A 24488-nucleotide genomic window follows, 5' to 3' on the forward strand; every position below is an offset into this window, starting at 1 on the left:
TTTTTGTCACTTTTTTGTCACATTTTTGTCATTTTTTCGTCATTTTTAATCAATTTTTTGTCACATTTTTGACATTTTTTCGTCCATTTTTTCGTCAATTTTTAATCAATTTTTTGTCACTTTTTGTCACATTTTTGTCACTTTTTTGTCATTTTTTTGTCAATTTTTAGTGAATTTTTAATCCATTTTTTGTCAATTTCTTGTGACATTTTTGTGACATTTTTGCCAGTTTTTCATACATTTTTCGTCACTTTTTTTCAATGTTTTCTCACTTTTTTGTCACATTTCCATCATTGTTTTATTGCTATTTTCACAGCTTTTTTTCCAGAAGCTTTTGGACTGGGGTAAAGCCAAACTGGAGAAAATATCTGTTCTGTATCTAGAATGGTCAAAGCATATTTTTTTTTAATCATTGTTCTTACACACATTAAAAAAGAGAGTGTGTATTATCAGCTCCGCCATATGTGCGCCTTTGACAGCCCCTCACAGCGCGTACGGTAAAGACCGGTATTCCCTGGGTTTCGTCTGCCCAGGCTCTGACAGACCACTGCTGGTTTAATCCGCAGATCGATGGCAGGTGGCGGCAAACGCTGTTAAGAACCGTGTTCCTTTCCCTCGTTTTTGACGCATCTGTTCCGTGCTCAGGAGGATATTGGAGCAATCAGGCCTGACCGCGGCCCCGGGCGAGGTGTGAATGGGCTCCAGCAGCAGGTCTATAACCGGGAGAGATGATGTCAAAAAAAATTCTGGCTTGATGTCAGATAGTGAGAAATGAAAATGTGTTTGATTCATTTTATTTTAGCCATTGTTTTGTCTTTGTCTTTTTTTTAGAATTATATAGGTTGACCCCTTGACTCCCACCTGAACCGAGCACATTTTCTCCAGTTTGGCTTTACCCCAATCCAAAAGCTTGTGGATAAAAAGCTGTGAAAATAGTAAGAAAACTTAGACGAAAACAATGATGGAAATGTGACAAAAAAAGCGAGAAAACGTTGGCAAAAAAGGGACGAAAAATTTATGACAAAATGGCAAAAATGTCACAAGAAATTGACAAAAATATGACAAAAAAATTACACAAATTTGATAAAAAAATGACAAAAAAATGACAAAAAATCGATTAAAAAATGACAAAAAAATGACAAAAATGTGACAAAAAAATTGACGAAAAAATGTGACAAAAATATGACAAAAAAATGACACAAATTTGATAAAAAAAATTACGAAAAAATAACAAAAATATGACAAAAAAATGACAAAAATTTGATAAAAAATGACAAAAAAATAACAAAAAATGACAAAAAATGACAAAAATTTGATTTAAAAATTACGAAAAAATAACACAAAATGTGACAAAAAAATGACAAAAATGTGACAAAAAATGGACGAAAAAATGACAAAAAATTGACAAAAATATGACAAAAAAATTACAAAAAATTGATAAAAAAATGACGAAAAAATAACAAAAAATTGATAAAAAAATTACAAAAATGTGATAAAAAAATGACAAAAAAAGTACAAAAATGTGACAAAAACTGTGACAAAAAATAACAAAAAATGGACAAAAAATGAATGAAATGAAATCAAAATTTTCCATTTGAAATTTTTTTTGGTTCTGTTTTACTCGAGACGATACATGACAATTGACAGTTTTATTTGGTTCACAGCTTGTCACCTTAGGGTCGTGGTGGGTCTTGAAGCCACACCACTTGAGTTTTGAGAACCACTGTAAAAGCATTTGCAGGAAAAAAAAAAGTTACAATGGTGAGGTTCGGACCTTGGTGTTTTGGCAATGATTAAAATCGGCAAACTTGCCTACCCCTGCTATACTGTATGTGTCAGCTTGGCTCCACATCTGGAGATGGGTGTCCAGGCGCGCTACTACCCACTGCTCCATACGGGTCGAGGTCGTCGGTGGTGTCGAGGGATGGGTCAAATGTATAGGACAAATTTCGTTGTACAGTTGTTGTATAATGACAAATAAAGCTCCTTACCTTACCTATGTACAACTGCCTGAGCCAGAAAAAAAAGATTTAATGAGCTTCCTATTGGGTGATTGTCATTCAGCTTGTGTGTTAGCGTGTGTGTTGGCTTGTATGTTAGCTTGTGTGTGTTAGCGTGTGTGTTAGCGTGTGTATTAGCTTGTGTATTTGCGTGTGTGTTACTGTGTGTATTAGCTTGTGTATTAGCTTGTGTATTAGCTTGTGTGTTAGCATGTGTGTTAGCGTGTGTGTTAGCTTGTGTATTAGCATGTGTGTTAGCTTGTGTGTTAGCGTGTGTGTTAGCTGCTTGTGTATTAGCGTGTGTGTTAGCGTGTGTGTGTTAGCGTGTGTGTTAGCTTGTGTGTTAGCTTGTGTATTAGCATGTGTGTTAGCTTGTGTGTTTGCGTGTGTTACTGTGTGTATTAGCTTGTGTATTAGCTTGTGTATTAGCTTGTGTGTTTGCGTGTGTGTTACTGTGTGTATTAGCTTGTGTATTAGCATGTGTGTTAGCTTGTGTGTTAGCGTGTGTGTTAGCTGCTTGTGTGTTAGCGTGTGTGTTAGCTTGTGTGTTAGTGTGTGTGTTAGCTTGTGTGTTAGCGTGTGTGTTAGCTTGTGTGTTAGCCATTGAAGCTGTGTTGCAGATGTCAACTCCTTTTAACTGTATTATTGCTGTGATATTTATATTTATTTTACTGCTAATGTTGCATGGGCAGATCCGCTCAGAGAGAGGGGGCGGAGTTAACTGAATCGAAGCGTCTCGTCTTCCGGGTTTGCAAAATACCCCCAGAAAATATTTATATTTCTCACAAAAAATTGTTCTCAATAGCGGTAGAGGTACAATATATCATGGAAATGCCTATACTTTGAAATAGCAGAAACAGGACTGTAAATGCCGTATGAAGTATCCCCGACTATATTACTTTGTCCGCTCATTTACAAAGTGACTGCTGCGCCAACTCATCTGCTCCGTGGCGGGACATTCAGACTTGCAAATCCTTTGGTCATCCTTTGGCTCCGGGCCTGGTCCTCTGATGGGATGACACCGCTGAGGCCCGTCATGAGCCGCGGGACGTACAGGGAGGTTTGTGTTTGTGTCAGCGGCGGGCCGGGGTCTGGCTCTCGCACTGTCGGCCTGTGGATCGGTGTCAGGGAGGAGGAGACGGGAGCGCCAGGACCAAACCCGACTTGGCCCGTCGCTGACAGGCTGCGTCAGACATGTGTCCACCGAGAAACTGACCGTGCAGAAGTCACAGAGGGAACAACAAGGACGTGATAATAATGAGGATGTCGTGAGCAGCACTTTGTCTCTGCTTTAGTCTTTGGTCAGTCCTTGTTTTAGTTCAGGCCCTTTTCCTGCCAACATCATCAGTGGCATCAGCTGGAGGCACGAAAGTAATGAGCAGAAAGAAGACTGAACTAAAACTAGCAATCCTAAGTTTAAAAAAAAAACGTCCTGTTTTGTATTTAGGTGTAAGAACAGGAGAAACAACAGTCAGGGCTGTAAAGTAAAGATTTATTCATGGTGGTTATAATATCTTTAATAAAACTCTTATTAGGACATGGCCATGCTAACACGCTGGAACGAATGGCAGTTATGGCGGCCATTTTGTGACTGACCCTTCTAACCCAGTGCAATGTAGTCAAATGGGAAACTTTACTTATTTCCTTGATACTGTTTGGATCTATTTTTAGTTATTTCATGACTCTTTGCTAATTGTGACCGACCTTATGTCAGATCTGGCAGGTTTAAGAGGAGGCACAGACTTTAGCTACATTTGTTCATGGATTTTCCTCGAACACTATAATACAGGCCTACTCAATGGCCCGCGGGCCAGCTCCGGCCCGCCAACCAATTAAATCTGGCCTGCGCCTCATTTTCCATAAGTATATCTATTTTTTGGCATCATCCCGGCCACGTTTGCGTTGCTCCGCGGCGCATTCGCGCCGGAATCGCACTGCTTTGCGTAGCAGACACTGTGGCTGCAGCCTCGCTAGTGTCTCTCCTACAGCGCGGCTCAAATGAAAACATGGCTCTTTTAAACGGTGTAAACTGAGTGAACAGGAGCTGATCGTTGGACGGACTGACAGTGTGCAGGGTGTTTTTGGACTTTTGTTTGGATTATCCCGCGCAGAAGCAGCTCTCTTCGCGCACCGCGGCAGATGACCACATGTTTCCCTGTCGTCTTCATCGTTACAAAGGGCTTGACCAGCGACTGTCAGGTCAGAAACACCAGTTCAGTTGTGGATGTTTGTAAAGTGGACGATGAAGCTGATGGTGCGTGAGTTTTGGATAAGTGTCCTGCACCTGCAGCGCGTGTTTAAACCTCGCTCTCTGGGCTCTAACTTAACTAAATAACATCTGAATCATGAATCTGACAGGTGCATTTTCTTCCTTTCTCCCCCGACTTCATTCGTCTTTGTGTGAAAAGTACAAGCGCAGAGATGCTCTTTGTGAAGTTAACAGGCAAAAGAGAGGCTGAATATGTGGATGAGCTTCTTTCACTTTGATCATAAAGCTGGAGGTCTGGACAGAACAGCGACTCAGGGTTTGGTCAGCGCTTGTCCCTCAGCTGAGGAGCAGTGGCTGACGGGAGTTACTCATGTTGTTTGAGATGAGCTGGTCTCACATGCCTGTATCAGGCCTTTGGTCTGGTTTATGGGATTTAGTCCTGCTTTAGCCCTGATATATCATGCTTTGCCCTGATTTAATCCTGGTTTAGTTCTGAGTAGTCCTAGTTTATTATTAGGCTCTTATTATTCTGTATTAATATGTTATTGCAATGTTTCTAAAGCCTAAAATGCTGGAATATAATACAACTATTGTGTTTAGGTCCGATTTTCTTCATCTTCAAAGAACCAAGGGCCGAACCCTCCAATTGTAGGCCTGGAGCCAGTCACGTGTCTGGATCCGACCTTTAATATCCCATTGATTATTAGTATTGATTTTTTTTTTTTTTTTTTTCGAGTTTAAATTCTACTTTTGCGCAGTTTACAAGAAAGAAAACACTCAATTTAACCATGTGTGTTTCATGTCCATGAGTTAGCACAGAGCTGATTAGCATAGCATTAGCGTCACGCTGTTAAATTCTTACTATTAGAATTTTAAAAAAAAAACTGATGCAAAAAATAAAAGGGATATTTTACCATGAAGCAGACATGTGACAGTAACTGGATGGGACTGTTTCTATTATGCCAGCGTTATACATCATATATGGCCTAAATGGGTGTTCTGCTAACAAGCTATGCTAACTAAACATGAATTGACCGTATTTTTCACATTTACAGTACTTGATCCTGATTTGTGTAGTAATATTCCTCAATATCTTCAATAAAGGCAACAATAAAGGGACTCTGATTCCGATTCTCTTATGGGCCAGAGGTTCCATGATCAAGGGCCGGTTTTGGCACTCGGGCCTGACGTTGCCTATACCCCTGTGATAAAGGTAAATCGAGCATAACAGGGTCAAAGGTAAATTGATCGACTTCATTTAAAAGTTTGCATCCTTCCTCTTACAGTGGATTCTAACTACCAAACTGTAAACATTGTCCTCATGATGGATTCAATGAGAAACAGACATCTCCAACCAGGAAGTAGCTGCTGCGCCGCGTAGAAACGCCGTCTTTCAAGCGGGTTTTCATTCATAAATATTGACAGATTTGACATCCACGTGTCCTGCTAAGGGGCCCCGTGATGACGCTTTCACCCAAATATGGTGTTTTTCCTCCTACGAGACGCTGGTGCGGAAGAGTCGAAAAACGGGCCGAGCATGCGCACTCGCTACAAAACTTCAGGGCTGGTTTTCTCTGAATTAGAGAAGCCACACTCGGGCAGAGCCTGAGCCCTTATAGAAGCTCCCACAGACTCCAAACTTTACAGGCTGAGACACAACAAGATTTTGAAGGTTTTTTCAGAAGGATTTTTTAATATCTAATTCCAAACCTGATTTATTCAACCAAAAAAACAGGCGAAATTTGAGTTTTTACAGATTTTTTCACTGATGATTAGTTTATTGAAAAACTAAACAGAATATCCAAAATCTGAACTGAAAAAATCTTAGTTACTAATATGTCAATAAAATAAAACCATAACATTTAATCTGGCTCAATTCATTATTTTGAGTTCGTTGCCCAAAATATAGGCAATTTTGGAAATTTTAATGCTCAAAATGCCTTATTTTTTTGTGAAAATATAAAATGACAGAAAAAATGCACTATATTTTTTTCTCATATTTATATCTGTAAAGTTCAGCAAAAGTTTTAAATTTATGTCTCTACATTTATTTATTTTTCCCTACTCACCTGCAGTGTCTCGCCTTAATCTCTCACATTTATGAGCAAAAAAAAAAAGATATTTAGCTCTGAGTAAGTTAACATTTTGATACTAAACTGCAACTTTCATGTAAGTCTGTTTCTTTTTTTTGGCATTTATATTTCCATTTTGAACTAAGCTTACAGTGCAGATGTTTTATTTCCTGCAACCCTTGAACGCCTCACACTCAAACACACTGTAAAATAAAGAGAGTAGCCGGTAAAGATGACCGTGTTTTCTGCGTCCCCCCCAGGCGAGCGCGCAGCGGACTGGCCGTGCGGCGTGGAGCCCCCCGCCCGCCTCTGCCCGGACGGGACCGAGTGCAGGGTCTACTGGACCGGGCCCAACTTCGGCATCACCAACTTCGACAACATCCTGTTCGCCGTGCTCACCGTGTTCCAGTGCATCACCATGGAGGGCTGGACGGACATCCTCTACAGCGTGAGTCACTGTTGTTCCCACAGCACCAGTCTATATCACACTACAACGATGAGCAAACCTTCTGTTGGTCTGTAAATGCAGTAAATTAGAATAACTGCCTTGTATAAAATGTCTCTCTCAAAATGGCTGTAGTGAATGTCTTGAAATAGGCCTCTGTCTCTTTAAGAACCTGAGCGTTTCCACAAATACATGTTTTAACCTCTTACCAAGCGCCTAAACCAAATGCATTCTGTCCTCTTTTGGCTGTGTAACACCTCATTTGAAAGCTAAGACCCACAAAACTGACCTTTTTCCTCGCGCTGTTGCTGTGTTGTGTCACCTTTTGTATGTTTTTTTTTTTTTTTTTTAGTTTTTGTGACATTTTTGTTGAATTTTTGTCACTTTTTGGTTGAGCTTTTGGTCACTTTTTGTAGAATTTTTGTAATTTGTTTGTTAAGTTTTTGTCACATTTTTATTGAATTTTTGTCACATTTTTGTTGAATTTTTGTCACATTTTTTTCCGCATTTTTGTTGAATTTTTGTTGAATTTTTATTGAATTTTTGTTGAATTTTTGTTGAATTTTTGTCACATTTTTTTCGCATTTTTGTTGAATTTTTGTTGAATTTTTGTTGAATTTTTGTTGAATTTTTGTCGCATTTTTGTTGAATTTTTGTTGAATTTTTGTCACATTTTTGTCACATGTTTGTTACATTTTCGTTGATTTTTTATCACATTTTTGTTACTTTTTGGTTGAGCTTTTTGTCACTTTTTGTTGAATTTTTGTAATTTGTTTGTTAAGTTTTTGTCACATTTTTATTGAATTTTTGTCACATTTTTGTTGAATTTTTGTCACTTTTTTGTTGAATTTTTGTCACATTTTTGTCACATTTTTGTTTAGTTTTTGTTGAATTTTTGTTGAATTTTTGTCACATTTTTGTTGATTTTTTGTAATTTGTTTGTTAAGTTTTTGTCACATTTTTATTGAATTTTTGTTGAATTTTTGTTGAATTTTTGTTGAATTTTTGTTGAATTTTTGTTGAATTTTTGTCACATTTTTGTCACATTTTAGTTGAATTTTTGTCACTTTTTTGTTGAATTTTTGTTGAATTTTTGTTGAATTTTTGTTGAATTTTTGTCACATTTTTGTCACATTTTTGTCACATTTTTGTCACATTTTGTCACATTGTTGATTTTTTAATTATTTTTTCTATCATTTTTTGTTGTCTTTTTTTGTCCGTGTTTTTCTCATGTTTTCATCCTCTTTTTCTCGCTATTTCTTTTTAGCTTTTCAATTTGGGTAAAGCTCGGTTGAGGCGGGACTGGTGGCCCCTGGTGGTTGGTTACTCGGCTGGTGACGAAAGCTCGGAGGCGTCTCCAGGAGGTGGGGGCGTTCCTAGGAGGACTCAGGCAAACCTATCCCTAAAATGGCCGCCATCAGAGTTTTTACAGATTACTCAGAAATACGTGAATGTGCCAAGGCAACACTTCAGGCATGTTTTTAATGAGGGAGTGACAGAATAACATGATGGAAAGCTAGAAAAAGTCGATTTTGCACTTTAAAGATTGAGAAAAATGGCCGACTGCACCTCAATGACCATCAGAGGCATCTGCGACTGAAGGGCTTCAAAAACAAAACCCGTCTTTAAAGGACTCGTCTCGTCAGTACTAGGGAAATGTTCCATAACCCTCAGGATCTTTTCAGAAATTCAAAATGACTGTCTCACTGCGTCCCACCTCAGCAGTGACGTTGGCCCTGATTATGCAGCTCAAAAAAATCTCCATTTTTTTTTTTTGCCTTTGCATCAGGATGTCATGACAGAGTGAATACCTGACAGAAAATGTCACTGAATCCACATTTTTGCAGATTTGGCCTTTTGTAGCAGTTACTAAGTATCTCATGCCCCTAGAGGCCACAACCGCAACTGCAGGTGTCGTAGCAAGTTGCGATTTTTTTTACCTATTAATTTTCCGTGAGAGTAAATACTTCGCTGACAGAAAAGGCGACGGGACAGAGGGATATTGTACATCCAATTACACAATGGAAGTAATGTTTTTCACTCAAACTTGGCTGTAAATACTGTTTAAGTGGCGCTAGCCCGCAGTTAGCTTTGCCCATTAGCCTGTTAGCTTCTTCTTCATGATCCCATTAGTGTGTATTGGTGACTCCGGTCCGGTGGTTTTCAGTCCAAAGACCCCCCAATCATCCCATTAACACTTATATCACCCCCAGAGGGACTACGGAAAGGATTTATTAAGGTAAACAAGTCATTTAGTACTGCTTTCGCAACTGTATTTGTATTTTACTTTCTATCACAGTGACTAAATCTACTTCACAATAGTTCACAGACAAGCACAGTCTCCTTTTGTGGGGACATGTACAGTATAGGTGGAGTCTAACTGATCAAATCCTCCATACGCGACGCCTAAAGTACTCGGTTCTCATACTGAATCATTCTGAGATGCAGCACTGTTGCCGACGCCCTCGTTGAACTTCGCTTTCCCGCTTTCGTCTGTGTTGTAAACCGCTCAGCAGGCAGCGTGGCATCAAAACACTTTCCTTCCGTCAAGGCCCTTTGGTTTAGCTCATTATTCTCTCCACTGCTGTGATGAAATTGTTTCCACCGTCGCTTTCTACTGGTTTCTTCTCGGTATTATTCATGCCATTTCTGAACGTCCTTGTTAAACTTCTGTTTGCGTTGTTTTGGCATCAGATATTCTCGTTATTACAGAAAGTTTCTGATTATTCCTCTTCGGGGGCCACTGCGACCTTTCGTTTTGGAGAGTTTCTGCTTGGATTTGTTTGGATGAAAACTGCCTCCCACCCTCATAGATGTTTTGCTTGTTGAGGCTCCAAAGGTTCTCAATAGGGTTGATGTCAGGGGAGGAGGGGGTCCACATCATGGCTGGACTGGCAGAAAAAATCGGCCCGGGACTTTTGGCTCTAAAGAAAAAAACAGTCATATTCAATGCAATAGTTTAGGTGATGAGCAAAACAATAAGCTACAAATCGAACGTTTTTGGCCAAAACAGAACGTTTGATAAATGTTAGTAGAGGAGAGTGAGCAGCTAGGTTAGCTACTGTTAATAACATATGAGCTTTACATTTCTATTGAAAACGGTTAAGGCTATTCATCATTTTCAGGCGAACATAAAATGATCCTGCATTGAAGCATCTTTGTCTGGATTAGTAAAGTCAAACATAAAAGTTTCAGTTGGGGGGTCCCAGGTGTGAGCGACTCCACCGCAGCTGTTTCCATAAACAGTTGAGCTGGTTGAGCTAGCTAGCTTTAGCTTCAGGTTAAACAGCGTAAAAGGTAAATAACTCCTGCCCACGAGTGCCGCATATCGGTGTTTACTTCCACGGAAAAGTGTTTCCGGGTTAGTCCTGTTGTGTTGTGATTCTGTGCTGATGTTGTGTCGTTGAGCCTGACTGAGATCCTCGTAATAGCTGCGGAGAATGACTCGCTCTGAGACCAGCCTTCAGTGACCGGCTAATAACCCACAGGAAATAGTCCCGTAGTCTGGCATATTTAGTGAGTTTAGTAAATGAAAAAAAACATTTACTTTCTCATACGAGATTATCTGGGAACCATGACTCAAGAAAGCGCCACCAGAAGGGTATAAAAGGCGTCACATCCCTCTAGTGGAGGAGATGTGTAATTGCATAAATGTAATGTAATCTCCCGATGGCCAGTCCAGCCCTGGTCCACATCATGAGTTTCTCTCCTTTTATGCCCATAGCAGCCAGTGATGCAGAGATATTCTTTACAGTATGACATGGTGCGTTGTCATGATGAAGATGATCTTGTTCGGGAAAACACGGCTCTTCTTTTTGTAGCATAGAAGACAGTTGTCAGTCACACATGTTTTTCAGGGGGGCTGAATAACTCTCTCCCCATGAGAGCCTCTGGAGGGTCCTACACCTTGATGTCCGGGAGACTCCAGAGGCACCAGCAGCTTCAAATGCCTGTTTTGTAGCAGCTGTTCTCTTAATCTGATGTGTTTGTCTGGCAGAAATAATGTGCCTTTATCTTCACAAACCTGTGTGAGCTCTGAATCATCCACAAATCTCTGATCAGTACGATGATTACGCTTAATCTTTCATGAAATATCGAAGGTTTTCATACCTAGACCAAGCCATTCAACTATTTCACGCTTTCCATCAGCAGAGAGATCCTTTTTCTTTCCCATATTGCTTGAAAATGATGATCTGCTTAATAAAGTGGAACACCCCTTTTTCATCTTAACTGGGCTTAACCTGAAAACTAATCATCCCAGGCGTCTGAGATTAATGTCAGTGATTCAAAGAGCCCGAGACACAACACCATCCATGAGTTTCATTGAAAAAGTTTTTTTTTTTTAACCTTTTTGACACTGAAATACAATTTGCATAACAATTTGACTGCCACCTGTTGCTCACTCGCTCTCTGTCCTTCCTGTAGTTCGTTGTCGTTCAATGTGAGCCAAAACAGTAGCAAATGAATAAATAAATGAAGTTAAAATGAAGACCGATTTCCCCCGAGAGTGTCTTTTACACTTCCCCGTAAGAAGCCATGTTTTATCCCAAGCACCTTAGGCTCGGGGATGCGGGGCCTCAGCAGGAGAGAGCGGGGCATATGGCGCGCTCGGCCGCCGGCTACTCCCACTTCATTAGAAGGCGACTGAAGCTGCCGCCACGCTGCCCGCGGGAAGGTACTCTTAATGACCCCATATGGGCCTCTGCTGTAAAGTGGAGTGAGACGAACTGGAGTCTTGGAAGGAGCGGAAGCAACTACAAACAACTACACTGGAAAATCACTGTAGGAAGGGTCCAGTCCAGAGCAACTCATGCGGCCCACGTCAAATCCAAGCCGTTAGCATGTTAGCTTCTTCTTTCGTGATTCTATTAGTGTGTATTGGTGGCTCCGGTCCGGTGGCAGACAAGTTGCAAACATGGTTTTCTGGGCAGAGACACCAGGGGGAGATGAAAGACCCTCCAATTATCACATAAACACTTGTATTACCCCCACAGGGACTACGGGAAGGGTTTATTAAGGTAAACACGTTGCTTAGTACTGCTTTAAATACAATAAAAACACTGAAAATGGCAGTAAACACAGAACCTCTGGCCCTCAAGATGATTTTGAGATACATTATTACACAAATCAGAAAGTACTTTTAACATTATTAGAGTTAAATGGGAGAAAAAAAGGTAAGAAATACTGTCAATATACACAATGAGGTCATATATTATGTACAACACTGGCATGTGAAAGAAGTGCACTGGACAAACACTAATCGTTTTAAGGAAGAAATGACATAAATCTACTTGAATTAAGAGATTACTCCATCCTTGGTGGTGGTAAGCTTATGTTGTCAATTGCTTATGTTTAGAAAGCGCTAGGGCTGCTTTATTAGTGAAAAAATATTAATCACGAATATTTGTCATAATTGAAATCACGATTGTTTGTTGCCCTTAAAAAAATGTCTTTTTTTTATTTATATATTTATTCATTAAAAAAAAAACGATGCTGAATATTTTCTGTTTTCTGAACAGTCATAAAAGTACAAATGCCAGCCCTCACACCTGCGCAAGCAAACTGAGCAGCGCGGCCTGATGACATCATCACACAGCGCCGTTTGTTTTTATGTCAGACAAAAGCATGAGCCGTGGCACGTGAAATGCGAAGGGAAAAGAATCCCAGCGCCGTGAAATAACGCAAGTCTGCTTTGCCAGAAAAATTGGGAAAAAAAGAAGAAAATTGACAAAAAAATTGACAAAAAAAACAACGATTATGCTAATTTTGTAATCATTAATTAATTGCACAGCCCTAGAATGCGCAATATAAAACTAAAGCATTGTTATTATTAAAATCTCTCAGTTGTTGCCTAAATGCATTCCTAGCTCTCACAGACCTCTCCGCAGCTCGTCTCGGCCGGAGTTCACAGAAGGACGGCCTCATGATTCAAACCGGGCCTGTTGGTCTGACCCGTCACTTAGGACCTATTTGCCCTGGGAGACCCTACCAGGGGCACGAAGCCCCCGACAACAGAGCCCCCAGGATCATTCGGGTGCTCAAACCCCTCCACCACATTAAGGTGGCGGCTCCAGCTGAGGAAACATGTAACATATGCAGTGGGGAAAAAAAGTATTTGGCCAAAATCCAATACAATGTCTATGTGAAATTGACCAAATACTTTTTTTCCCCACTGTACTTCTAAGTCTTCTACTAAGCTACAATGAGCGGACTCGTCTCTCCTCAGACCTGACTTTGCTGTGAGCGAAACATTGACAGCTTGTCTCCATGGAGATGTCGCTTTTTTGCTTTGACCACAGGCGGCCGAAGTGCGAAAATAGCATCGTCGGGGTCTAGCTGATCATTAGGAGCATATTTTGTGTTTCTGTTTTGCTGTTTTGGTAACGTAGCAGCACAAAGCGTGGACTGATCCGCAGCGTGAGTTAGATGTTACTACTTAAAGTGCATATGGTAAGTTTAAATCCCCTTAACCCCTTAACTCCCACCTGAACCGAGCACATTTTCTCCAGTTTGGCTTTACCCCAATCCAAAAGCTTCTGGATAAAAGGAGGGAAAATAGCGACAAAACTGAGACGAAAACAATGATGGAAATGTGACAAAAAAGTGAGAAAACATTGATGAAAAAGAAGCAAAAATGTCACAAAAATGTCACAAGAAAATGACAAAAAATGGACGAAAAAAAGCCTAAAATGTGAAAAAAAGCCAATAATGTGATGAAAAATTGACAAAAAAAATGACAAAAATGTGACAAAAAAATGACAAAAATTTGATAAAAAATTGATGAAAAAATGACCAAAAAATGACAAAAAATTTATTAAAAAAATGTGACAAAAAAATGACAAAAAAGTGATAAAAAAATTGACCCAAAAAATTCCAAAAATGTGACATAAAATGACAAAAATGTGACAAAAAAGTGATTAAAAAATTGACAAAAATGTGACAAAAAATACAAAAAAGTGATTACAAAATTGATGAAAAAATGACAAAGAAGTGATAAAAAAATTGACAAAAAAATGTGACAAAAAATGACAAAAAATTGATTAAAAAAATGTGACAAAAAATGACAAAAAAGTGATTAAAAATTTGACAAAAAAATGACTAAAATGTGATAAAAAAATGACAAAAAATTGATTAAAAAAATGTGACAAAAAATGACCAAAATGTGACAAAAAATGACAAAAAATTTATGAAAAAATGGACAAAAAAATTACTAAAAATGTGACACAAAATGACAAAAAATTGATAAAAACAATCGATGAAAAAATGACCAAAATGTGAACAAAAAAATGACACAAATTTGATTAAAAAATTGATTAAAAAAATGACAAAAAATGTGACAAAAAAATGACAAAAAATTGATTTAAAAAATGGATGAAAAAATTACCAAAATGTGACAAAAAATTACCAAAATGTCACTCCCAAAACACCCAAGGGCCGAGCTTCAACATTGTAGCCTAAAGTTGAGAACTATTTTCCGCAAATGCCAACGTTTTCATCAGTGGTTCCCAAGTGTCAGGGCTTTGTGACCCACCATTACCCTCGGATGACGAGCCGAGGACCCAAATGAAACTGGAATTTGTCAAATATCGTATAAAATATTGCATTTTCCACAAGTTTTTGTTGAACAGGCAGTAGATACCCTATTAATTATGATCAAAACAACCCAATCACATTCATTTTCACAGACACAGTGAGTGTTTCCATGCATTTTCAGATGGAGAATATTGAATAAAACTTGTGACCCACTGAAAACGGTCCCATGACCCTATTTTGGGTCCCGACTCACCAGTAGAGAATCACTGTTTAACATTATATATGACCAAGCTGAATACTGACACCATTTCTCTCATTTTTAGAGTACTTTAACAGGTATTTGAACTCTTATTTGCACAATAATATTCCTCAAAATCATCTTGGGGGGGCCCCTGATGATCTATTCATGTCATATCTTCAGTGGCTCATCTCTACCTCCTCTAGATGATTGTTAAATGACCTGACATGAGAGCGCTGCACCTTCCTGGATGTACGTCTTTAATGAGTCGAGCCACTGCGGGGCTCAGATGTGTCGAATGCCCCGGGGCTGTTATTCTATAGACTCGCAGATCACACCCTGGAAATAGAAATAACCTACAATCAGGAGGAGACAGGCAGCCAGGGGCCACACACAGGTCACCTCTGCTGCGTTTCGATCCTCCCCCCCCCCCTTACACATGATACCAGGAGACTTCCACCACCATCAGCTGAGGAACCATTTGGTGACTTTTTTACTTGTGTTTGGAATAATGAAATACATGAGCCCCTGGTATTTCTCTACTTGGATTTGTTCAAACAGACTCAAATTCAGATTTTTTTTTCATCACTTTTTTTGTCGGGCTGTCATCTCATTTTTGTCAAATTTTCGTGACTTTTTTGACTTTTCGATTTTTTTTGGTCAAATTCTTATCACTTTTTTGTCCATTTTTTCACAATTTTTCGTCAAATTTTTGTCAATTTTTTTTCATTTTTCGTCATTTTTTTTAATCAAATTTTTGTCTTTTTTGTCACATTTTGTAACATTTTTGTCATTTTTTTGGTCATTTTTTGTCACATTTTTTGTCACATTTTTTTCACAATTTTTCGTCAATTTTTTGTCAATTTTTTTCATTTTTCGTCATTTTTTTTAATCAAATTTTTGTCTTTTTTGTCACATTTTGTAACATTTTTGTCATTTTTTTGGTCATTTTTTGTCACATTTTTGTCATTTTTTAATCAATTTTTTGTCATTTTTTGTCACATTTTTATCAATTTTTGTGATAATAATGAAATACATGGGCCCCTGGTATTTCTCTAGTTTCTCGTGTTCCTTTTTCCTGATGTTGAAGTCGCTTGGTATTACTATGTCGACCACAATGGCTCCTCTGCTCTTCGTCACCACCACAATGTCCGGTTGGTTCATCACCATTTTGTCCGTCTGTATCTGCAAGTCCCACAGGATCTTGGCTCGGTCATTCTCCACCACCTTTGGAGGTGTTTCCCACTTTGACCTTGGGGTTTCCAGCCCATACTCTGCACAGATGTTCCTGTACACTATACCAGCCACTTGGTTATGGCGCTCCAATTCTTATCACTTTTTTGTCAATTTTTTCTAAATTTTTCGTCAAATTTTTCTCACTTTTTTGTGATTTTTTTGTGACATTTTGGTCATTTTTGTCACTTTTTTGTCATTTTTCGTCATTTTTCGTCATTTTTTTAAATCAACTTTTTGTCTTTTTTGTCACATTTTGTCATTTTTTTAATCAATTTTTTATCATTTTTTTCTCAATTTTTTCTCAATTTTTTCTCAATTTTTAGTCAAATTTTTATCACATTTTTGTCATTTTTTTGCGCTCCATGTAAGCTTATAAGCTAATAAGGCTTTTTGGGACACATTACATTTGTGGCACTAAATATATAATAGTTAGGCATCACACTGCAAAAAGTGCCCGACTAAAAACAAGGAAAAAAATCTTAAAACAAGACATTTTGTCTTGTTTTAAGGAAACAATTCTGCCAATGGGGTCAGCATTTTTTCTTGCTAAGAATTCTTATTTATAGAATATTTTTCTTATCATAAAACAAGAAAGAAACACTAAATTTAAGCAAATAAATCGCTAGAATTAAGCAAAATGTTCTCAGAAAATTGAATAATTTAAGGAAAACATTCTTTTTTAGTGAAAAATTGTGGATATTTTACTTAAATGTTGCTTGATTTAAGCAAAATGTTCTTAATAAACACTAATATTTAAGGAAAATATCGCCCGCGCCCGGGACCCGTCTTTATGATGTGGAGCCAGGCTGATGGTCAGAATCACCTGCTGGAGGATTCACCTATTGTACATGTTTTTAGTGGTAGACACGGGGAGAACATGCTCCACACAGAAAGGCCCTGTCCTGGTGGGAATCGAACCCGGGACCTTCGAGCTGTGAAGCGAGAGCACTAACCGCTGTGCCACCGAGCCGCCACTTTAAAGAATGGAATGTATTATCTCTCTGTGAGAATCAGTTCTTACAGTAAGAGTTTTTGATCTTAGTTTTTCTTAAAATAAGAAAAAATATTCTTTGTCTAAAACTGAAGAAGATTCAAAAAGTTTTTCTTTCTTGTTATAAGAAAAATTAACATGTTTTTACCAAAAATATCTGAACAAGAAATGGCTAGATTTGATTTCCTAAAACAAGATTTTTTTTCTGAAGAAAACTTTGCAGGTAAAACATTATTACTTTTTAGGGAAAAAATAAGAACTTATTTCTTAAAGCAAGACATTTTTTACTTGCTTAGAATCCACTTTTTGCAGTGCAACGTGGCATCACACAGCCTGAAACTGGACTTGTTGCTGCCTGTGTGAACCCTGGGTTTATTTTTGTCCAACAATCAGACCTGGTTTATTTCTGCCTGGCTTTTGATGATGTGAAGCCAGTTTTCCTCAGCCCACGTTGTAGAAATCACGCGTTATCTCCATTCTGACAGAGCCGTGATTCCGTCCGGTTCAGGGTACGCCCCCCCCCGGCGTGTGCCAGCGTGGAGGGGCCTAATCCGGAGCTCCATCGCTGAATCAGCCTCCCCCCCAAAAGATCTCATCATAATCATGCCCAACGTCGGCCGCATCGTCCCTCCTCCCGTCTGCACGTTGTCAGGCCCTTCATCAGAGCGGCGCCCGGGCCCCCGCGAGTCCCCCCGAGGGGCCGGACGCAATACATCAGGCGCCGATAGTGGCACATCAGCGCTTACAGTCGGGGCAAACTGTCACCTCGCGCCGTGGAGGGAATCTTTACAGATATTACACACATTTCTGGACGTTTGTCGTTGCCAGCAGTTCCAGGCGGGAGATGGAAAACACGAAGCAGTAGGAGGGCCGCTTTGTCCAGGAAGAACGGAAAAAAAAATGGCCGAGAACTAGTTTTCAAATCAATTTTATGAATAATTTATTAATGCATTCACAAGAGCTGCTTTAAGAACAGTGGACTGGCGAATAAAAGAACGTGTTTCTCTTTAATCTTTCAGACTTAAGGTTTTGTTTAATCGTCTGCGTCCCAGAAAAGAAGGAAACAAATCTAGTCCAGTATCGGTTGTTTTCAAATGTGTTTTTGTGTCTCAGGCGTCCAGGGATGTTTCCATTGTGAAGATTTTCATGCACTGTCAATGCTGTTTTTGAAAAGCTCCACTCCAATCCATCAAAAAAATTACAAAAATCCAGCAAAAAAAAGACAAAAATCCAGCAAAAAAGTGACAAAAATCCAGCAAAAAAGTGACAAAAATCCAGCAAAAAAGTGACAAAAATACATTAAAAAAAGACAAAAATCCAACAAAAAAGTGACAAAAATACATCAAAAAAATTACAAAAATCCAGCAGAAAAAAGACAAAAAATCCAGAAAAAAAGTGACAAAAATCCATAAAAAAAGACAAAAATACATCAAAAACGTGACAAAAATCCATCAAAAAAATTACAAAAATCCAGCAGAAAAAAGACAAAAATCCAGCAAAAAAGTGACAAAAATCCATAAAAAAAGACAAAAATACATTAAAAAAAGACAAAAATCCAACAAAAAAATTACAAAAATCCAGCAGAAAAAAGACAAAAATACATCAAAAAAGTGACAAAAATCCAGCAAAAACGTGACAAAAATCCAGCAGAAAAAAGACAAAAATCCAGCAAAAAAGTGACAAAAATCCAGCAGAAAAAAGACAAAAATCCATCAAAAAAATTACAAAAATCCAGCAGAAAAAAGACAAAAATACATCAAAAAAGTGACAAAAATCCAGCAAAAACGTGACAAAAATCCAGCAGAAAAAAGACAAAAATCCAGCAAAAAAGTGACAAAAATCCAGCAGAAAAAAGACAAAAATCCATCAAAAAAATTACAAAAATCCAGCAGAAAAAAGACAAAAATCCAGCAAAAAAGTGACAAAAATACATAAAAAAAGTGACAAAAATCCATCAAAAAAGTGACAAAAATACATTAAAAAAAGACAAAAATCCAACAAAAAAATTACAAAAATCCAGCAGAAAAAAGACAAAAATACATCAAAAACGTGACAAAAATCCAGCAGAAAAAAGACAAAAATCCAGCGAGAACTAGTTTTCAAATCGGGTGACCATTTTATGAATAATTTATTAATGCATTCACAAGAGCTGCTTTAAGAACAGTGGACGAGCGAATAAAAGAACGTGTTTCTCTTTAATCTTTCAGACTTAAGGTTTTCTTTAATCGTCACAGTCTCGGTCTGCGTCCCAGAAAAGAAGGAAACAAATCTAGTCCAGTATCGGTTGTTTTCAAATGTGTTTTTGTGTCTCAGGCGTCCAGAGATGTTTCCATTGTGAAGATTTTCATACACTGTCAATGCTGTTTTTGAAAAGCTCCACTCCAATCCATCAAAAAAATTACAAAAATCCAGCAGAAAAAAGACAAAAATCCAGCAAAAAAGTGACAAAAATCCAGCAAAAAAGTGACAAAAATCCATCAAAAAAGTGACAAAAATCCATCAAAAAAGTGACAAAAATCCATCAAAAAAGTGACAAAAATCCATCAAAAAAGTGACAAAAATCCATCAAAAAAATTACAAAAATCCAGCAGAAAAAAGACAAAAATACATCAAAAACGTGACAAAAATCCATCAAAAAAGTGACAAAAATACATTAAAAAAAGACAAAAAACCAACAAAAAAATTACAAAAATACAGCAGAAAAAAGACAAAAATACATCAAAAACGTGACAAAAATCCAGCAGAAAAAAGACAAAAATCCAGCGAGAACTAGTTTTCAAATCGGGTGACAATTTTATGAATAATTTATTAATGCATTCACAAGAGCTGCTTTAAGAACAGTGGACCGGCGAATAAAAGAACGTGTTTCTCTTTAATCTTTCAGACTTAAGGTTTTCTTTAATCGTCACAGTCTCGGTCTGCGTCCCAGAAAAGAAGGAAAACATTTCACATGATGAAAGTTGTTTTGTTTTGTGTTTTTGTGTCTCAGGCGTCCAGGGATGTTTCCATTGTGAAGATTTTCATGTACTGTCAATTAGGGCTGCTCGATTATTGAAAAAATAATAATTACGATTATTTTTGTCATAATTGAAATCACGATTATTTAAACGATTATTTGTTGCCTTTAAAATAAATCCAGCAAAAAAGTGACAAAAATCCAGGAAAAAAGTGACAAAAATCCAGCAAAAAAAGACAAAAATCCAGCAAAAAAGTGACAAAAATCCAGGAAAAAAGTGACAAAAATCCAGCAAAAAAAGACAAAAATCCAGCAAAAAAGTGACAAAAATCCAGCAAAAAAAGAAAAAAATCCAGCAAAAAAGTGACAAAAATCCAGCAAAAAAGTGACAAAAATCCAGCAAAAAAGTGACAAAAATCCAGCAAAAAAGTGACAAAAATCCATAAAAAAAAAGACAAAAATCCATAAAAAAGTGACAAAAATCCAGCAAAAAAGACAAAAATCCAGCAAAAAAGTGACAAAAATCCATCAAAAATAGTGACAAAAATCCATCAAAAAAGTGACAAAAATCAAAAAAAGTGACAAAAATCCAGCAAAAAAGTGACAAAAATCCATAAAAAAAAAGACAAAAATCCATAAAAAAGTGACAAAAATCCAGCAAAAAAAGACAAAAATCCATCAAAAAAAAGACAAAAATCCATAAAAAAGTGACAAAAATCCATCAAAAAAAAGACAAAAATCCATCAAAAAAAAGACAAAAATCCAGCAAAAAAAGACAAAAATCCAGCAAAAAAGTGACAAAAATCCATCAAAAATAGTGACAAAAATCCATCAAAAAAGTGACAAAAATCCCAAAATTAAAAATTTGAACAAAAAAAAAAATGTGAAAAAAAAAAAAAAAAAAATTAAAATCGATTTTTTGCGATTATGCTAATTTTGTAATCGTTTACTGTTGTAATCGAAATCGTAATCGAATTTCGATTAATTGCCCAGCCCTACTGTCAATGGTGTTTTTGAAAAGCTCCACTCCTTGTTTTTGCTTTGGTTCAAAAGTCAATTCTACTCAGTGAACCCAGTTGGAAAGGCCAGGGTTAGGAGTGGAGCCTTTATCCTTCAATTACCACTCAGCGACCTCAGTGCAGTGCAGACTATTGTGCGGAGAATATGAGGATTGAACCCACCAGAAAATATCAGAAAAACTGTTTTTTTTACTGGTATACAGGTACATGTGCTCCTGTGATGATAAGAAACATCCCCTTTCTCCCTCTCATCTTGGGAAAGCCACTCTCAGAGCATTGGATTTGACATTTTGACAATTGAAATAGTGATTTTGAAGAAGGAAGGAGATATGAATAGCACATTTTTATTCATCAGGCTTAAAGGAACAGGCCACCATTTTTACATACTGAGATATGTTCTTACCTTAGCTTTGACGAGTTCTTTAGGACCTGTCTGATCTTCCCCCGTGCCTTCAGTCACGTAAACACAGCACAGACGGCGTTAGCATTTAGCCTCTCCCTCTCTCCTCTTTCTTTGTACAATTTTTGTCACATTGTTGTCACATTTTTGTCATTTTTTTGTCACATTTTTTTCACATTTTTGTCATTTTTATGTTATATTTTTGTCATATTTTTTGTCATATTTTTTGTCATATTTTTTCATATTTTTGTATTTTTTTGTCACATTTTTGTCATTTTTTTGTCATATTTTTTTGTCACATTTTTTTCACATTTTTGTCATTTTTATGTTATATTTTTGTCATATTTTTTGTCATATTTTTTGTCATATTTTTTCATATTTTTGTATTTTTTTGTCACATTTTTGTCATTTTTTTGTCATATTTTTTTGTCACATTTTTTTCACATTTTTGTCATTTTTATGTTATATTTTTGTCATATTTTTTGTCATATTTTTTCATATTTTTGTATTTTTTTGTCACATTTTTGTCATTTTTTTGTCACATTTTTTTGTCACATTTTTTTGTCACATTTTTTTTCGCATTTTTATGTTATATTTTTGTCATATTTTTTGTCATATTTTTTGTCATATTTTTTGTCATATTTTTTCATATTTTTTGTCACATTTTTGTCATTTTTTTGTCACATTTTTGTCATATTTTTGTCATTTTTTTGTCATATTTTTGTCATTTTTTGGTCATATTTTTGTCATTTTTTTTGTCATTTTTTTGTCATTTTTTTGTCATTTTTTTTCGTCCACCTTTTTTCCAGAAGCTTTTGAACTGGGGTAAAGCCAAACTGGAGAAAATGTGCTCGGTTCAGGTGGGAGTTAAGATGTTAATGGCTAAAAATTGCTGTTGCTACTAAATGCATGTGAGTCATTGAACTATAAAGAGTCGTCATGACATGTTTTTGAGAAATTAACATGACTTTAGTTTACCTAAATATCTGCCTACACCAAGTCAATCTCCCCTTTGAGAATATTTCTTCTGCCTAAACAGCAACATTTCCCTTTCCTTTTGTCTACATGTGCGGGTGTTTAGTGGTAAAGCAGTGAAAAAGCCTCTCTGTTTGTGTATCTGTTGTTGACGTGAACAGCTGCTTCGTTCCGATATGTGCTGTGCTTTGTTTTCCAGAGATTCAAACTTTACTAATCACTTTCTGTCTAATGAGGCAAGTTGGGACAAGTTTTTTGTTTTGTTTTCGCAGAGCCATGAGTCGGCATTCCACCCCCACTTCCATCAGTTCAGTTTTAGGGCTTAGTCGTCTCATTCTTTCACTTTTTTGAAGCAAATGTTAAGTCTAAGAATCCGAGATCTACAGCATAAACTGGAGGGGTCAGAATCATGGTTTAGGAATGAACAGGGAGGAAACTGGGACCAGAGATTTATTTGTTAACATCTTACCACGTCGTCACTTTTTATTTCCCTTTTGTGTGTTTGTCACTTTTTGATTACTTTTTTTGCTGCTCTTTTGTCACTTTTTTGCTGGATTTTTGTCATTTTTTTGTCTTTTTTTTGCTGGATTTTTGTCACTTTTATCTGGATTTTTGTCTTTTTTTGCCGGATTTTTGTCTTTTTTTGTCGTTTTTTTGCTGGATTTTTGTCACTTTTTTGTCTTTTTTTGCTGGATTTTTGTCACTTTTTTGTCTTTTTTTGCTGGATTTTTGTCACTTTTTTGTCTTTTTTTGCTGGATTTTTGTCACTTTTATCTGGATTTTTGTCTTTTTTTGCCGGATTTTTGTCTTTTTTTTGTCGTTTTTTTGCAGGATTTTTGTCACTTTTTTCTGGATTTTTGTCTTTTTTTTTGCTGGATTTTTGTCTTTTTTTGCTGTTTTTTTTGTTGGGTTTTTTTGCTGGATTTTTGTCACTTTTTTGTTGCTCTTTTGTCACTTTTTTGTTGAATTTTTGTCATTTTTGTCACTTTTTTTGGTCACTTTTTAGCGTTTTTTGTTGCGTTTACATCCTCATTTTCTTCTTCTCGGTTTTTGCCTCAAATGGGTTTAGCCGACCAGCTAGCTTTTGTTTACCTTTTAAAAAGCTGCTTTCTTCAAGACCATTTTGGAATCTCAAAGTAAACAAATCCACCAAACCTCCACAAAAACACAGCAAAGACGTACAAAAGCATCCAGAAAAACAACGTGGAGCAGAAACCACAAATGCAGTTCAATGACAAAACATTCAGCTGCACCAGGAGATTGGGAGGTTGTTCCTGTTTTCACGTCGCCGTGCGAGCTTTGCGTCCCACATGTTTTATCCCCAAAGGACCAGAGGTGTCTGCTGACGCTATTGTCTCGTTTATTTAGCCCATTTTCGCGCCTGGGTTGCTGAAGTAGTGCCTCCTCTCACATCGCACATCTCATTCAGTGCAGAGTCTGAGAAAGTAACACAAACTGTCTGGGCTGTTGGGTTAATCTCGCTTACAAACTGTATCTTTTATCTCAACCACTGCGTATTGTCTTTTCAGACCAACGATGTGGCGGGGAACATGTGGAACTGGCTGTACTTCATCCCCCTCATCATCATCGGCTCCTTCTTCATGCTCAACCTGGTTCTGGGAGTCCTCTCTGGGTCAGTATGCACAGCTTCAGATGATATTATGCCTCATTGTTTTCCCACACAAGTTTTTATTGAACAAGCAGTAGATCTGCCTTTAAATCTGTCCTTCCATGCAGTTTCAGATGGAACATATTGAAAAAAAAGTTTCCTATAGACCGGGTTCCGGTTCCGGGACCCACTTTTGGGTCCTGACCCACCAGTTGAGATTCACTGTTTTACTGTAGGACCGAGTGGGATGTTCTGCCAGGGCATTTTTTAAACACCAACACTATTTCTTGCATTTTTAGAGCACTGTAAAAGGAATTTGATCTCTTATTTGCATAATAATGTTTCTCAAAATCATCTCGAGGGCCAGAGGTTCTGTGCTGGAGGGCCGGATTTGGCCCGCGGGCCTAACGTTGCCTACCCCTGATATACAGTTTCTCTTTTTTGTGAAGGTATTTAGTTTACTTCCCTAAAATCAAAGGCTGTATCCGAATGTCCACACTATTCCCTATATTGTGACTATATAGCGCCCACGCCATTTTGTCCGTGTGTCCGAATGTCCAGAGACAAAAAAGTAGTCCACTCGAAATTTCCCACAATGCATCTCGAAAAGTAGTGAGCATCGATGGTCACTAAACGGGTCAATATAGACCACAATGCATTGGGAGAGTCGGAGAAGAGCCTGACAGAGACAGGTCTTTGAACTAAACAATCAGCCGTTTCAGTCGAGTGTTTGTTTTTCTCATGAATAAACGACCTAAATATAAACGGTTACGGTGAAAAGATGCTAACGTTAGCTGCTAACCTT

General features: G+C 37.5%; 1 protein-coding gene across 1 annotated transcript in view; it reads left to right on the forward strand.

Annotated features, from left to right (window-relative positions):
• LOC306981569 (putative voltage-dependent N-type calcium channel subunit alpha-1B) overlaps positions 1–24488 on the forward strand; it is a gene marked incomplete at its 3' end in the record, with an annotated part of 221568 nt that overhangs the window by 17734 nt on the left and 179346 nt on the right. Inside the window, exons 3-4 of the mRNA XM_079581177.1 lie at positions 6542–6729; positions 23604–23707. Of these exons, the coding sequence (XP_079437303.1) occupies positions 6542–6729; positions 23604–23707 (292 nt within the window). The remainder of the gene's footprint in view (positions 1–6541; positions 6730–23603; positions 23708–24488) is intronic.

This window comes from Gobius niger, assembly GCF_951799975.1.
Source record: "Gobius niger genome assembly, chromosome: 22".
Classification (NCBI taxonomy): Eukaryota; Metazoa; Chordata; class Actinopteri; order Gobiiformes; family Gobiidae; genus Gobius; species Gobius niger.